The sequence below is a fragment of the Rhipicephalus microplus genome, chromosome 3 (genome assembly GCF_043290135.1).
Source record: "Rhipicephalus microplus isolate Deutch F79 chromosome 3, USDA_Rmic, whole genome shotgun sequence".
NCBI classification, from domain to species: Eukaryota; Metazoa; Arthropoda; class Arachnida; order Ixodida; family Ixodidae; genus Rhipicephalus; species Rhipicephalus microplus.
In genome coordinates this window covers 192,269,503-192,285,649 of record NC_134702.1, presented here as the reverse complement: position 1 = coordinate 192,285,649, position 16,147 = coordinate 192,269,503, and the positions used below count along the sequence as shown (strand labels likewise).

Here is a 16,147-nt window from a genome sequence, read left to right as displayed (position 1 = left end):
GGTCACGAAAAGCTCATTAGAAGTACAGCAGGTAAAAAAGTAACTTCTATTTTATATAAGCATGCACTCTCACTCATACGAATAGTGCTGCGTAATTCCAGTTTTCTGCTTTTGATGCGAATATATTAAACGTTATTAACTTTTTCTCAAATTTTAGTTACTAAAGAGCTGTGTAGATTTGTGTCTGTGAGATGTATTTTAGAAGGGCAACCTATGAGAGTCTCTAACGTTGAGTGATACCATCAAAAGTTTCAGTAAATCTTGCCTGGCATGGAATCAAGAACATGGTTAAAACTTTTCACAGAAAGAAATATAAGAATAGAATGTTGTTTGGAATGCAATTTCCCAGTGCAGGTGTTATTCAGTACCAATTGTGAACAATGCACTCGTATTTTGGTATATAAAGTTCAAGACATCGCTGTTATGATTTCCGGACGTGCAATTACAATCAACCAAGGAATAAAGTGTAAATTGCTATTGTATTTTCCAAAGGAACTAGGTTTTTTTTGTAAAAATAGAGTACAGGGCTAAATATTTGATCACTCACTAACGCGCGTTTCTTTGATTTTCACGGCTGCAGTGTTATTAGTAGCGGCACCATTCGAGAACACTCATGAAGAAAAATATAGTTGCACCAAAACTGCATGTTAAAGTGCCCCAGCTGGCCAGGGTTATTAACAGGTATCTGGCACCGGCAGGCATTATTAAAAAACCGTTTTGGCAATAGAAATCTCCGAGTTCGGTGGAATGTGACATATTCTGCATCCCGTTCCAATAGTTAGCGTGTAATAGTTCATCAAATATTGTAAAAACTTCAACTTAGGCATTCCTAGCAACCCATCTTATACACTGATTCCTAGAACAAACAAAGGATAAAGGCTGTTCGTGGCATAGTTGAAAGGGCTGACAATAACAATTCAATATACATAATTGAATATAAAGTGTATATTCAACGTAAAAATAGAAGTGAATAAACAAAATGAACTTTGGGACGCGTAAACGTACCTATATGAACAATCGAACATCCCTTTAGTTCTCAATTAAGCAACGCCAAACCTATGCGTGAAGGTACAGCGGCTCTCAGAACTAACCATTTTTTGGTATTGCGACTGACCATTGTTCGGATGGGAAAATAAATTCGGTTTGGCCAGTAAATGTTTATAAAAATAATTTGTAACTAAAATGTTTGCAGCCTGAAATATTTCGCAAAATGCTGATACAGACATCGAAGATATGGCGGTAAGCAGTTAATCTAGCTCAAGCCAAATAGGCGCATATAAAAAATTAAAAGGAAGCATTAGCAAGGAATGCAGTGATTTGTGAAAACTCTATTGCTTCTTTTTACAGGAGTCTCATTGTAGAAATGGTATCTGTCCGCTTCCCGATTTACGGCTATACTTAAAGCGGATGAAGAGGGGGGTCATTCACAGCCACGTGGAGAATTCTTGGCCTGAACGCAAAAAAGCAGTTGGAGGGAAGAATAGAAGCAATGCGCAAAAGAAAACCAAAAATAATAAGCGCAAAAAGAAGAAAAAAGAAAAGAAACAAAAGAAAAAACAAGACTGGTCCTTGAAAAAGGGCAACAGGACACACAAGCACTGAACACAAACAACTGAACTATTTTGCTGAGGTGCTTTTTTTAAAGGTCTAGCACAAGTGAAAATGGTAGATTTTCAGTTTATTATTGGCACAGGCATGGGACACGCAGTAAATGTTGGACGATAGTTTTTCGGCTCACTAACGAGTTGATAACTGCTTATATTAGACAAAGGCGTTTATATATCGTTTAATGCGAGCGCACATGTCCTTGTAGTTCCTTAAAATTGAAATCATAACAGAAACTACGCTAAAGCACATCTGGTGACACTCTCCTTTTCACCAGAACTACGCATCGGCCACTCTGTTGTGCCGTATATATGCTTGATAATCGATACAACGCATCCTGCTGGCGTTCCCAGGTATATCGAGAAACAATAGTACTTCAAAGTGACAGTACTATCTGGTAAAGAAAAAAAATAGCATGCTGCTGTATCTTTTTTATGCGCGCTCTCGTAAGGCAAAAACAAATAAACCTTATTGGATCAATATGTCGACTCACGTTTTGATTTCAAGTTCTTGATTTTGTTTGTTTCATTTAGCTTTTTGAACCGTGATTCTTCGGGGGAGAATTTTATAGCATAAGATATGCCAAGACTTTGCTTGCTCCTTGAACACCGACTATCTTGCTGAGGTTTTTTTTTTACCTATGTACATTGTGGTGTTTCCGTCCTCGAACGACGCTATGGTTATGAAATCCGCCATTGCGAAAAACTTCAGAAATTTCGACCAACTGCTGTTCTATAACGTGCTCTGACAACGCACGCTACGTGAGACTCTAGCATTTCACTTTCATGAAAATGCGACTGCCACGGTTGGTATCAAACCTGCGACCTTCGCGAGAGCATTTGAGCCAACCAACCCCAATATCACGGCGAGCAAAGTTCACTTCGCCAACTGCATTAAAGTTTGGAAAAAGATTTTTTTCTCAACCTTACCAGGCTGAGAATATAGTAGAAGGCAAAAGTTCGCCTGTACCAATCTGTAATTATGTGGTTCTTCTATCTCAGCAATTTCAGTTATGTATTATGCTGCAATACGTACAAGACCATACACCTTTGATGTGGCTTGGAATCAACAAAGAATTCTTGATTTCCTCAAAAAGAAATAAAAAACTAAGTTGCCAAAAAATTATCCTGGTCGTTGTGGCTTTGTGCCATGAATTATTGGTGGTCTATTTTTTCTTCGTTAACCCTTGCACCCCCTTGCGGGTCTCTGCAGACCTCATATGCATTACTTTTGTCAATGTGCGTCGAGCTGTCGATAAATTCGCCCTTGCACAGCCAATCACTAGTTTCCTGGTCGAGTGACTGCATTGCAAAGACGTTGGTCCCGGGTTCAATCCCCGCACCCGGACGAATTTTCCAGCAAATAAAAGGCTTTTCTTTCTAAGAATTTTGTACCAATTTTCTTGTAACTATGTGCGACAGACGGGTTGTCATTTTTTTTAATAATAATATCATGACACCCAAGTAGAGGCCTTGACACATGAATTGAAATAACACAAGCAGGTTCGTACTTTCCTAATATAGCACCCAAGCGTGTTCTTCTTCGTTGTCCTTTGTATTGTCCTACATAGCACAAGGATTACTGTATTTTCCAAAGTACTGTAAATACATTTACTTTAGAAAATTGGCAAATTAGGTTGATACATTCGTGGAAGTACATGAGAATGCTTCGACAAGAAAGGGGAAAACAAATGCTGCAATATTGAAGCACAGTGCATTGTGGAGATGGAGTGGGTATGAAGTGCTTCGAGGAGGTTTGTGGAAAGAGGAAATGTCTCTGGAAATTGTTTTTCGGAACTCCGTGATGGGTGCGAGGTCACAGGTACAATCAAGAATGGCTGTAAATCAAAGGACTGTGAGACGCCGTGCACTGGGCGCTCACAGAAAGACAAGTGAGGTTGTAAAGGATGATATGACATAGAAAAGCTTTAAGGCAACGAATGCTCAGAGCAAAATAAGGTTCGAATAGAGGCTAAAAGATTTAAAAGAAAGTAGATAGGCAGTAAAGGTATTTTATGATTTACCAAAGAATAGAATTGACATACATTAGAGATAAAAAACTAGACGGCTCAGAAATAAATATACGGCTGGGAGTATAAGTGCTATGAAAACAAAGAGTGTTAAACGAAAATTCAGAAAGGCATAAAGGATTTACCAAACGGCAGAAATAGAGAAAAAAAACAGCTTTGATTTACTACAAAAAGGGCAAAAATCAAATAGGGAGCGCATCGTTTTATGACAATTCAAAGGAACATGTTTTACTTCTTGTAGCGGGTTGTGAGAGAACGCGTAGTTGTACGACAAGATTTAGTATAGGAGGCGAATAATGCACATGCTGTCGGAAAGATAGTAGTAATACGTTGGAGCATGTTCTGATTGGATGCGAAGATATTGCCACGTTCCATTTCCCAAGTTTTTGTTATCGTCCCAAAACACCACATTATTCTCAGCGCAAACCGCGCCTGCAGTTTTCGAGAAGGTTCCGGACTGTAGTAGATCATTTCGATAAGATCACACCCACTGTGCGAACGGTACAGATTGTTCTGGAACCTACGCCACCGCAAGCGATAACGCTAGAACACTCGACGGCAAGAGTATAAATGCCGACGCGCTTCGCCGCTTGTCAGTAGTTGATCGAAGGCCGACACTCCGTTCGCCGCTATCAGTCCGAGACTGCTGTCTGTGCAAGACTGCTGCTGTAATTGGACTTTCTGTTTACCGTGCACAGGTTCGCCCAAATAAACCATTAAATCCCAACACAAAGTCCCTTGTCTTCGGCCACGTCACGACCCTGTGACAATATACACCCGGATTGTAGACTAGGGCACGAGCTTATTTTAAGCCTTGGGTTTTAGTAACGAGAATAGAAAGATCAACACGCACGCGTCAGAGAAAAAATTGGTGACAGAAATCTAGAAAAAAAAAGACACGGTAAGTTGTGTGATAAATAAGAACATTGAACCGTAAAGGGCATAGGACTGGGCTACAGATGCGCATCTTTTTCTTCTATAGTAAGACAGATTTCCTCAACACAGAAAATAAAAGATTTGCACAAAACTTAAAATAAAAAACAAAGCTATATTTATTTGTTAAGCTAGGTTACACACATGTCGCCACCCCAGTATGAAGGGAACGGTCATAGCATCCATACATTCATCGAACCACGGAAACCGCGCACGTCTTCTTTGTACAGCGTATGTTCAGCCTTTGCGTCAATTTATACGTTTACGTTTTCAGTGTTATTACCTGGTTGTGTGTTTATTGTTTGTATAATCGAAGAGTTTGGGAGTAGTTGTCGGAATCACGTACCGTCCAACGCAACTGGTTTCCACTCGAACAAACAATGCATACATTTTTATTCATGGTCACTTCCGGTGAAGCATGCCTCGAAGAATGGTACAAAATAGTAAGTGAGGCTAACACTTATGGTTTGCGAAAGAAATTTTGACGAGCGTTTCGTAGCGCACACGTTATATATCACTGTCAATGACGCTTTGAACAAAACCATTCGCGATAAATGGCACTCCAAGGCCAATGCCATACCCACAATATTCGCTGACTACCCTTAGCGAATTGAGCGCGAGGTAAAAGCAAAGTGATAAAAAATAAATTCATCCCTTGTGAACTTCGAGCGTATTGCGTGCCGAGGAAGTGTTGATTCGGCCTTTCTCCGAAACGAGCTCGGCCGGTGAATGATCGTGTTTCATTCGAAGACCTCAACAGTGCACCGCACCTATGTATCGAAATTAGCAAGTTCGCTAAACACTAAAGCGCAGCGCCCAAATTGCACCTCGGGATGTCTTCATCCATTTTAGAATTTCAGAATGCTTGTAGCTTGGCTAAAAGCTACGTACGTGCCAGCAAGAAGAGTAGTTTACGCTTTACAGCTTAAGCTTCCGTGAGGTCACAACAAAATTCACGCGTGCCACCGTAGTTTTGCACCGCCGCCACCAGTGTCCGTAACCAATATCACGAGAAATTGAAAAAATCTGTAAATATCAAAACACCAAGGACACAGTGGGGTTCACACAAGGGTTCACTGCGTACCAGCCGAATATTCTATCACTGAGCCACGCCACTTCTTGGAACTTGTTCGCAAACTTGCCTTAGGGTGGGTTGTGCAACACGCGAATTAATTACAACAGTATACTCTTGATCACCTATTAAATGTGGCACATACCCACTTTGGGCATTATTTCTCGTCGTCGTCAGTCACTGCAAGAAAATTTGGCACAAATTTTCTTGCAAATGTTTAGCGGATACGACGCTTCTCTGAAGAATGGCGAAGGACAGCATAGATAATGGCTGTCTGCTAGCCATAAATTAAGTAACAATGGCGCACTGTGTTCCCAGATAGTGCGCTTGTAGCAGTTACTCAGAGTGTTCAGAGAAGGTTCTGAAAGGCCACTCTTCCTGCTTTTGCTGTGACTGTGCTGCGCATTGCGCACAGGCCTGGCATTTTTTTAAGTCAATTGGATAACATCATCAACAAAGTGGTCTACTTCGAAAATAATTTTCCTAAACCAGAATCCCGGCGACAACATTCAAGCCACCAGAGCTACGGTGTACCGTCGAGGACGATGAAATTCAAGGAGAGTACTCATGCGCATAGATAAGACTGAATCGCTTAGTATAGAACTTTCAGTAACAGCCCTTTGCGGTGGTTGTGGCTTCATCAAAACACAACCCTGAAACTATTTATAGTCCTTCTTAGCAACATTTCTGTTTCTTTCCCGGAAAGAAATTTCGCCAGCTTGCACCGACATGCTCTATGCTAGGGAAACAAAGGAGTTTCTGGGATCGATAGGGTGTCCTCTGTTGCTGTTTTTTGGCTATGTTAGGCAGTTTTCTTTCTTTGTGGTTGTTTCTTCATTTTCTTTCTCACTTTTTCCTGCCTTAGAAAAGAAAGTTGGGTTAGTTGGTGGATCATACCTGTGAAATGGAAGGAGCGCATCAAAAAAGAGAAACGAATTTTACGTATTCGGAGGCTGGACGACAGCCGGCTCATCAAACAGACAACGCAAGCAGTGGCAGCAGGACAAATTCTGATGTATTAAGTTTCTGACGACTTTTAAACCTTATGCAGCCAATCAGTGATTAGCAGGAAAAAAAACTGGCAGATTTTACGTATCACGGGAAACGACGACTTGCGAAGCACGAGTGAGGTTGGTTAATATGTCACTTTAAGATGAGCACAACGTTATGAGGTGCAAGTAAAGTATGGCTTCCATGCCTTGAATTTTATGATTCGACGTGTCATTTACTTTTGTTGTCTCTTGACGTCTCGTAATATCACATTTGGTATGTGTGGAGCTAGCGAAATGCCCACAAACACTCTATGAGCGTAGCATGTAATCATGTTTCACAAGACACGCATATCAAGATTGCCATGTTTTGACGTGTCATTTACCTTCATCGTCTATTTACGTCACCTCTAAATTCGGTATATGTGGAGTTGGCAAAACGACCACGAGCACGCCATGCGCGTAGCATGTCGTCTTCTTTTACATGAGACGAATATCATCAGTATCATCTTCAGATGTGTCATTTACATTCATCGTCCATTCAAGTCACGTAATGTATTTTGTATATATGAAGCTAGTTAAACTGCCGCGAGCACGCTATGAGTCTAGCATATAGTCTTGTTTTACATTGTACGCATATCAAGATTGTCTAGTCCAGACATGTCACTTATCTTTGTCGTCTATTCAAGTAACGTGATACCAAATTTCGCATAAGATTAGCTAGTGAAACGGCCACGAGCATGCATTAGTGTAGCTTGTCATGCTTCAATTGACACGCATATCACGAATATCATGTATTACCGGGTGATTTATTTTCTTCGTCTATTCACGCCACTTGATATCAAATTTGGCATATGTGGAACTAACGAAACGCCTGCGAGCACGCTATGAGGATAGCATGTAGCCTTGTTTTCTATGACACGCACATCATGATTATGTGTTTGAAACACTTTTGTATCTTCGTCATCCATTCAAGTCCAGTTATAGCGAATTCGGTATATGTGAAGTTAGCGAAATGACCACGAGCACGCAATTAGCGTAGCATGTAGTCATGTTTTGGATGGCATGCATATCATGATTATCATGTTTTCAATAGTTATGTACCTTCGTCATCCACTCACGTCCCATAATACCACTTTGATATTTGTAAAGCTAGCGAAACGACCGTGAGTGCACCATGAGAGTGTTGTGTAGTCCTTACTAGTCATAACATAAAAATCATGATGTTGAGGTCAAAATTTCCATGTTAGGGTCTCCCACTTATGATCAATATGCAGCTTTGTCATACAATATCACTTTTGCAAAATTTCAAGTCAACGAATCCGCGAATCCACGAATGTCAACGAATCCACCACAAGAGCAGCAAGACCATGAAGAGTACTTGATGACATTCATCACATACGTGTCCTAATTTTATGGTATGGCTATTTAGTGATGCTTGTCCTACCGTCATGTTGCGCCATACTAATTTATGTATCGATACCATTATCGAGACGGCTAGGAGAGCCAAAAGACGTAGGAGGCTAGATAGATAGATAGATAGATAGATAGATAGATAGATAGATAGATAGATAGATAGATAGATAGATAGATAGATAGATAGATAGATAGATAGATAGATAGATAGAGAGATAGATAGATAGTGTGATGACGTTTATTCGAGCCGAGAAGCCGCAACGAGGTCGCAACGGAAAGTGGGCGTACGGCCAGTCTGGCAAAGGCGGCACAAACTCTCGCGCAAGCAGAGCACGGGCTTTTTCTTGTCTTCCGAAGGCGCATACGCGTTGGTGCGTATGCTCCACTACAATACTCCCGGGGTGAAGGGTAGCCATCCTGGCGACTCAGAGAGTAGGCACAATGAGGGGGTCGTAGTAGGGCTTGAGACGGTCGACGTGTACGGTCTCGCGTCCTCGACGGCGCAAATCTGGTGATTGTGTTATCGGCTCGATGATGTAATTCACCGGGGAGGTCGCGTCAATGACACGGTACGGACCATGGTACCGGGCCAGAAGTTTAGAAGACAGGCCAGGAACGTGCGGGGGCACCCAAAGCCACACAAGGGAGCCAGCACGAAATGTAGGAGCTATGCGGTGAGCGTCTTCGTGTCGAGTCTTTTGTAGACCTTGAGCCTCACTTGTCAGAGACCGAGCCAACTGACGGCAGTCTTCAGCGTATCTGGCGACTTCCGAAAGCGGGGAGCACTCAGATGCATCAGGGCGGTACGGTAGTATAGTGTCGAGTGGGTGGGAAGGTTCGCGGCTGTAGAATAGAAAGAACGGGGAAAAACCGGTAGTCGCTTGCGTCGCGGTGTTATAAGCGAAGGTAACAAAGGGCAATACAGCGTCCCAGTTAGTGTGGTCGGAGGAGGTGTACGTCCTCAGCATGTCGCCAAGTGTGCGGTTGAACCGCTAAGTAAGACCATTTGTCTGTGGATGGTATGCGGTAGATTTACGGTGGATAATGTTGCATTCAGCGAGGATAGCTTGGATGACCTCCGACAGGAACACTCGACCCCTATCACTGTGTAATTCCCGCGGAGCACCATGGCGTAGAATGAAGCTGCGGAGAATGAAGAGTGCAACTTCGTGGGTGGTCGCTGCCGTAGCGTGTCACATGGTCGACTCCGACAATAATCCACCGGTTTCCAGAGCTACTATATGGGAGGGGGCCATAGAGGTCTATACCCACGCGGTCGAATGGGCGAGCCGGGCACGGGAGCGGCTGTAACATGCCAGTAAGGTGCCGCGGAGGTGTTTTGTTCTGTTGGCAAGTGGTGCAAGACTGAACGTATTTGTGCACAAAACGACACATTCCTCGCCAGTAATAGCGTTGGCGCCGCCTTTCGTAGGTTTTTAGGACACCTGCGTGAGCACTTTGGGGATCTGCATGGAAATTCATGCAGATGTCAGAGCGCATATGAGTTGGGACAGCAAGGAGCCACTTCCGACCACCAGGCGTGTAGTTGCGGCGGTACAGAATGTTGTCACGTAAGGCAAAGTGGGCTGCTTGCCGGCGCAGCGCTCTCGTGGAAAGGACAGAAGACGGATCGGTAAGGTAGTCGACTAACAAGGCAAGGTATGGGTCTTTACGCTGCTCCGAAAGCATGTCAGTGCTGTCGAGTGGTGACAAGGTGTTAAAAGGGGGTGACAGAGAAACCACATCTGGTGTTAATGGCGATCGGGAAAGTGCATCGGCGTCCGCATGCTTGCGACCGGAACGATATACGACACGGATGTCGTATTCCTGCAATCAAAGTGCCCAACGGCCCAGACGTCCGGACGGGTCTTTCAAGGAGGACAGCCAACATAGAGCGTGGTGGTCTGTGACCACGTCGAAAGGACGGCCGTAAAGGTACGGGCGAAACTTCGTAAGCGCCCAGATTATGGCCAAACACTCCTTCTCTGTCACGGAGTAATTCAATTCAGCCTTCTTAAGAGCGCGACTTGCATAAGCGACTACGTATTCGGTTTGGGTGCCTTTCCGTTGTGCCAAAACTGCGCCAAGACCAACGCAGCTTGCATCAGTGTGAACTTCTGTAGCAGCAGTGGGGTCGTAGTGGCGAAGAATAGGTGGCGAGGTCAGTAGGCGGCGCAGCTGGTGAAATGCGTCGTCACATGCAGGTGACCATGCAGATATACCTTTGCTGTTGGAAAGCAGACTAGTCAGAGGTGCAATGATGGACGCGAAGTTGCGCACGAAGCGACGAAAGTAAGAGCAAAGACCAACGAAACTTCTTAGGGCTTTCAGTGATGTGGGCATTGGAAAGTCAGCGACAGCTCGAAGCTTATCGAGGTCCGGAAGAACACCGTCTCTTGTGATGATATGTCCCAAGATGGTTAGTTTTCGGGCTGCGAAGTGGCACTTCTTGGTGTTAAGTTGTAGGCGTTCAGAAGCTAGACACGTCAGAATCTCGTGGAGACGACGAAGATGTGTCGGGAAATCAGCTGAAAAGACTACGATGTCATCTAGGTAACACAAGCATGTTTTCCACTTGTGGGCCCGCAATATGGTATCTATCATGCGTTAAAACGTCGCAGGCGCGTTGCAGAGCCCAAATGGCATGACTTTGAACTCATACAGGCCATCCGGCGTTACAAAGGCTGTTTTAGGGCGATCACATTCAGCCATTGGCACCTGCCAATACCCAGAACGCAGATACAAGGATGTGAAGTACTCGGCGCCTTGTAAACAGTCAAGTGCATCGTCTATTCGTGGTAGCGGGTAGACGTCTTTCTTTGTAATCTTGTTTAAGCGGCGATAGTCCACGCAAAATCGAACGGTGCCATCTTTTTTCTTTACCAGAACCACGGGTGACGACCAAGCGCTTTGATAAGGCTGTATGACTCCACGTTTAAGCATGTCATCTACTTGCTCCGTAATGACGCGGCGCTCTTCGGCAGAAACGCGGTAAGGACGCTGTCGCAGAGGCGAATGTGAGCCGGTGTCAATAGTATGAGTGACAGTCGTGGTGCGGCCCAAAGCAGGTTTTTGAAAGTCGAAAGAAGAGCGAAACTTGTTAAGGAGAGCAACAAGTTGGCTAAGATGCGAGGGGGGAAGGTCTGCGTCAATAGTATTGTCGAAGGCTGGTGAGCTTGATGGCTCAGACGCCTGAGTGATTGCGGCAATCTGACATGGCGTATCGTCGGGAAGAATAATATCATTGATATGGTCGACAGGTTGCACATACCCTAACGTTTCACCAAGAAGCAAACCAATGGGGTAGTTGCAGTGGTTGGTAACCAGCATTACGGTTAAACCAGACGCAATCGTAAGAACGGCAAATGGGAGCACGATGCCCTTGCGTTCAGTAAAAACAGGGGATGGCGTAAACACCACCGTGGCGTCAGGTTGCGCCACACATGAAAGGCTAATAGGGACTGAAGCTTCCGGAGGCAAGGTGATGTCGTCGTCAGCGATGAGTTTGCAGAGCAGTGGTGAATGGTCGGGTGGTGGAAATTCACAACTTGGCAATAGGGACACTTCCGCACGGCAACAATCGATGATAGCTTCATGACCTGATAAGAAATCCCAACCCAGGATGAGGTCATGAGAGCAAGATGGTAGTACAAAAAATTGGACGATGTACAAAACGTCTTGGATGACGACGCGCGCCGTACACACAGACGAGGGCTGAATGCGTTGCGCGCTAGCCGTGGACAGCACGATGCCACAGAGAGATGTGGTCACTTTCTTCAGTTTGCGACAAAATTTTGCGTTCATCACAGAAACGGCGGCCCCAGTATCATTTAACGCTTGTGTGGCGACTCCCTCAACATTGACATCAACAACACTTCGCGGCGAAAATGGAGGCCTTGATAATTGCGCAGAAGTTGCAGTTCTTGCCTCTGGAAATGCACTGATTAGTTTCCCTCCTCAGGAGGTGGTCTACGACGCATAGGAGATGGCGATCGGCGACGAGGAGATGGGAAATGAGGAGTCGATGGGCGACGATCCGAGTCAGAGTGCCTCTGTTCGTATGCAGACGTGGTGGCCTGCTGCGACGCATAGGTAGGAGTTCCAAAAGAGGCGTACGCAGGTGTGGGACGGCGGCGGCAGTAGCGTGCAATGTGGCCAGCGATGCCACACGCGAAGCAGATAGGACGGTTGTCATGGGTGCGCCACTCATTAGATGGACGGAAAAAGCGAGGTGAGGGCCTGTAAACCAGAGGCGCTGCCGGAGGAGGTGGAGCCGATAAGGATACTGGATGCGGTGGGGGTCGCGCAACCACAGCTGCGTAGCTGAGAGGTGAAGATGGTGCATGTGGTGCGTAGCTGACAGCTGAGAGATTAGATGCTGCTGAAGTGCATGCGTAAGGGGCCTGCACTGTAGGTAGGACATCGCAAATTTCAGTGCGTATGGCCTGCTGCAGTGTCGAAGGCAGACTTGCGGTGGGCGCGTCGCTATGCGGCAGCAGGGAAAGCTGTCGGGCGACTTCCTCCCTGATGAAGTCTTTGATCTGGTTGGACAGACTTTCTTGGCGAACGTTGACATTTGCGAGTGCGACCGCCGAGATCGAATCTGCCCAGGCAGCACGCCGTCGTTGGACCAATCTTGGACCAACATCGGCTAACATCGGCACCGACGTCGGGCCGACGTCGGAAGTGCAACTTTTTCCAATGTCGGGCCGACGTTCAAGCCAATGATGGGCCGACGTTTTGCCGATGTTTTAGCCAGTATGCAACCAACATTGGGCCGACGAAGGCCCATCGTATTGCCGACAAAGCTGCTAATGTTCGGCCAACATTGGGCCATATTTCAGCCAATCACATGCCATTTTTACGCCGATGTTAGCTGCACGACGAATATTGGCTACAGATGTACGACCGACATTGGACCAATCCAGGGCCACATTGCAGCCAATCAAATGCCGTTATTACACCGATGTTTCCTGCACGACGAATATTGACTACTGATTGGCTTGCCATTATGTAACCATTATTAGTAGGGAATTTTTCTTACCAGAAGATTTAAACAATATGCCTCGATGACCCGCTCTTGTAGCTTTGCAGCCCTGTATACTTGGGGCAACAGAAAATTGAATGCTGAGAACTGAAAGCAGTTACTCGATCTATTTCATCTTTTATACCTCATTCCCTTTGCTAACACTAGAAGTGTAGTTTATTTTTTTACCAATTTATCTTTTGCAATAGCAAGTGCTTTATTTGGTACTGGTATTTGGTACAGCAGATCGAAAAAAGTCGTTAGGAAGTAAATGTTGAAAGCGTATGTCCCCCACTTGCAATCCCCACATATGTCCCCCACATGGTAATCGAGAATATTCATAGTTTAGAGCATTTTTTTGTAACTAAAACATGGTGATGGTGCTTCCGAATCAGCATAAGCTAGCTGAACAGTGCACCACCGACAGTCTGCAGACTATTTATTCTTTGTTTTTTTTATTTGATACAACTAAAAATGTATACATTGAAAAATATATATACACAACTAAAAAAGCCCCGCTCTACTGCAGGTCAGGTTGCGTTGGGGGCACAGTGACAGTGGTGCTGTCAAGGCCCTGGCTGCTGTGGCTGGGCAGGAAGCCAGCTGCCGCGAGCAGCCGATAATCTGCACTCTGAGAGTGGGGATCATCGGGCTTCTCCACAACAAATGCTTCTCTGAAGCGCCGCTTCCTGCCCCCACAGCGATCACCAGACCCTGGCAGCCACCTCATAATAAAGTTGAGGGCCTCCGCCTGGTCGCACCCTGCTTTTTGGCAGATGACATCTGCATACAAGAACAGAAATACCATAGTACACATGAAGCACTGCAGTACAGAGAATACACAAGGGTACACACACATAAAACAATGAACAAGTCTAACCTGTCACTAATCTACAGCGCCTCAGGTTCACAAAGGCCCTTTTCCCTTTTCTGCCATGAAGGCTGTACAGCACTTGCACGTCATGTGCCAATACAGCCTTCATGGCATTCACACCAATTTTCGGAGGCCACGTCCCCCAATCTGCAGGAGGTGCTTGCGCTGTAAAAAAATGCAAGAAGCATAGATGGGGTAAACGCAACAGCACATCGAAATGTTTTCATGATAAAAATCTGCAAGAACAGGACACTGAAAACAACAACTTGAATTTTTGGGCACCACACCATTTCATTGTTTTTTACGCTAACTTCAACTCACTTGACCTAAAATGGTTTCCACATCAGCCCTCTCACACTCAGTGTGAGAACCTTTCAGAGTCCTTCTCTGAATGCAGTTTCGCTGTTATGAAATCAAATACAACACTGTTATAACCCTTAATAATTATTGATTCTAGCTATGAAATAGTATAATTACTTTGTACAGTGCTCCAATTCCAATACACGTTTCTTCGAGGTTACAATGTCTTTGCCTGAATGTTGACCAGGAGTAGCTTCTACAGGTGAAAAACGATAAAATATGTGGAATTCAAAAAGAAGCTTGGACATGTTTTTAATCAATGCATTGTAAGCAGAGCACAACAAGATAAATGAACATGATCAAGGCGTACTAAAAGGCAACCTTAGAGCGACCAAATCTTGGTCATAGATGAAACTGATAGAAAAATAAAGGTCGCACTAGATGGTCGCACCATTTGCTGTTTATATTTTTCTGTGATAGCCAACAAAGAGGCATGTCGCTATAGAAATCTCATCACAATAAACAAAGGTGCATTTTTCTTCACACTGCGAAATTGGGTGCATGTTAGATTTTTAAAAAAGTAAGAAATCTGCTAACACAAGGCAGGGTGAACTGTAGCTCAATGTAGAGAGAGCCGCAGCGGACACGAAATAGGGTGATAAATGAACAAAATTACTGAATGTCTGTTTTAAGCAGGCTACTGCTAGTCACTGCCCATCAAACACACGATGCCGCCTACATCGTCTGCTAGCTTAGGACAGTTCACTCAGAATTCACAGACTATAGTAAATACAGTCGAATCTCATTAATTCCAACACACTTAATTCGAACTGACGCTGTGGTCCTATCAAAGCTATACCGCGTTCTGAAAATGCTCTCAGCACCCCGCCCCATCCTGCGGTGGCACTTCAGACACCTCATTACTATGCTTGAAGAAGAAAAGGAAGAAAAGGAAAGAAAAGACTGCGGTGGAATGTTTGCCAAATGCCAATCTGCGACATTCCTGTGCCCCGCTTCGGCTTTTTCCGTCCCTGCCACGTAGAGACCCTTCTCCTCTTAACACTGCACATGAAGAGAAAGAGGGGAAAAAAAGCTGTCGCAGAGAGTTGGCTCTCTCATGCAGATCTGCAACGCGCCGGTGTCACGCTTCCCTGTTTTTCGTTCCTGCTATGTAGAGACTCTTCTCCTTTCAACACCGCGCATGAAGAGAGAAAAAAAAAAAAGCTGCCGCGGAGTGTTTCTCTCTCGAATGCCGATCTGCTTTTCTCCAGGTGGAGACGCTCCTCCATTCTCATCATGTGCTGGCCACGCTCCGGCTGCAGCGCAGATGGTAACAGTGGAAACACAGTTATCTTCGAAGAGTGTCAGCACTGGACATTGCCGCGCGCAACTTCTTTTGCCAGGAGAATACTGAAGCCGAAGTACAAATGCTTTGCAAACTGCACGCAAAACTTGTTGACTCGTTGCAAGGCCAACGTGTACAGACATGTATTGACTACTTTAATTAATGACGGATGTCCTGTAATTTGTGAATAAAACTTCTCCATGCACATGCATCACTGCATGGTGAGCCCTCCGCTCGTTTACCCTATTCACTCTATTCTACCGCACCCTCGATTGTAACGCGCGCCCGGTTTTCACAAAAAAAAAAACTAAGACATCGGTTGCAATGCGCACCCTTTTTTCTCGTTGGCCCGCTTGATCACACCACTCGCGAAAACGACTCTTTTTGAGAGCGTCTTCCGTTTAAATATGAAGTACGGGGGAAGCTTATGCCTATCTGACGTGCAACAGAGCATTGCTGTCACTCTAGTTTTACCGTGGCCCGATGTCAGTACACAAACTTGCTTCGCCCCCTTCTCCTAGACGGTTGTGGTGCCAGGCATGTCGAAGTAAAGAGGCG

At 44.9% G+C, this 16,147-nt stretch overlaps 1 protein-coding gene across 1 annotated transcript; it reads right to left on the bottom strand.

Moving 5' to 3' along the window:
• Positions 1-13,508: 13,508 nt before the first annotated feature.
• On the bottom strand, positions 13,509-14,366 carry LOC142803456 (uncharacterized). Its single transcript, XM_075888569.1, has 2 exons — positions 13,951-14,366; positions 13,509-13,853 (listed from the first exon to the last, which is right to left on the bottom strand). The coding sequence occupies exons 1-2, from the start codon at positions 14,051-14,053 to the stop codon at positions 13,591-13,593; spliced, it is 366 nt and encodes a 121-aa protein (XP_075744684.1). The 5' UTR covers positions 14,054-14,366; the 3' UTR covers positions 13,509-13,590.
• Between the last annotated feature and the right edge of the window lie 1,781 nt (positions 14,367-16,147).

What these genes read in the sequence shown, in the direction of transcription:
- LOC142803456 (XM_075888569.1), bottom strand. Translation starts at nt 14,053, where the DNA reads ATGAAGGCTGTATTGGCACATGACGTGCAAGTGCTGTACAGCCTTCAT. An exon ending in GCGCTGTAGATTAGTGACAG is followed by an intron (nt 13,854 to 13,950) that starts GTTAGACTTGTT and finishes TCTTGTATGCAG; the next exon opens with ATGTCATCTGCCAAAAAGCA.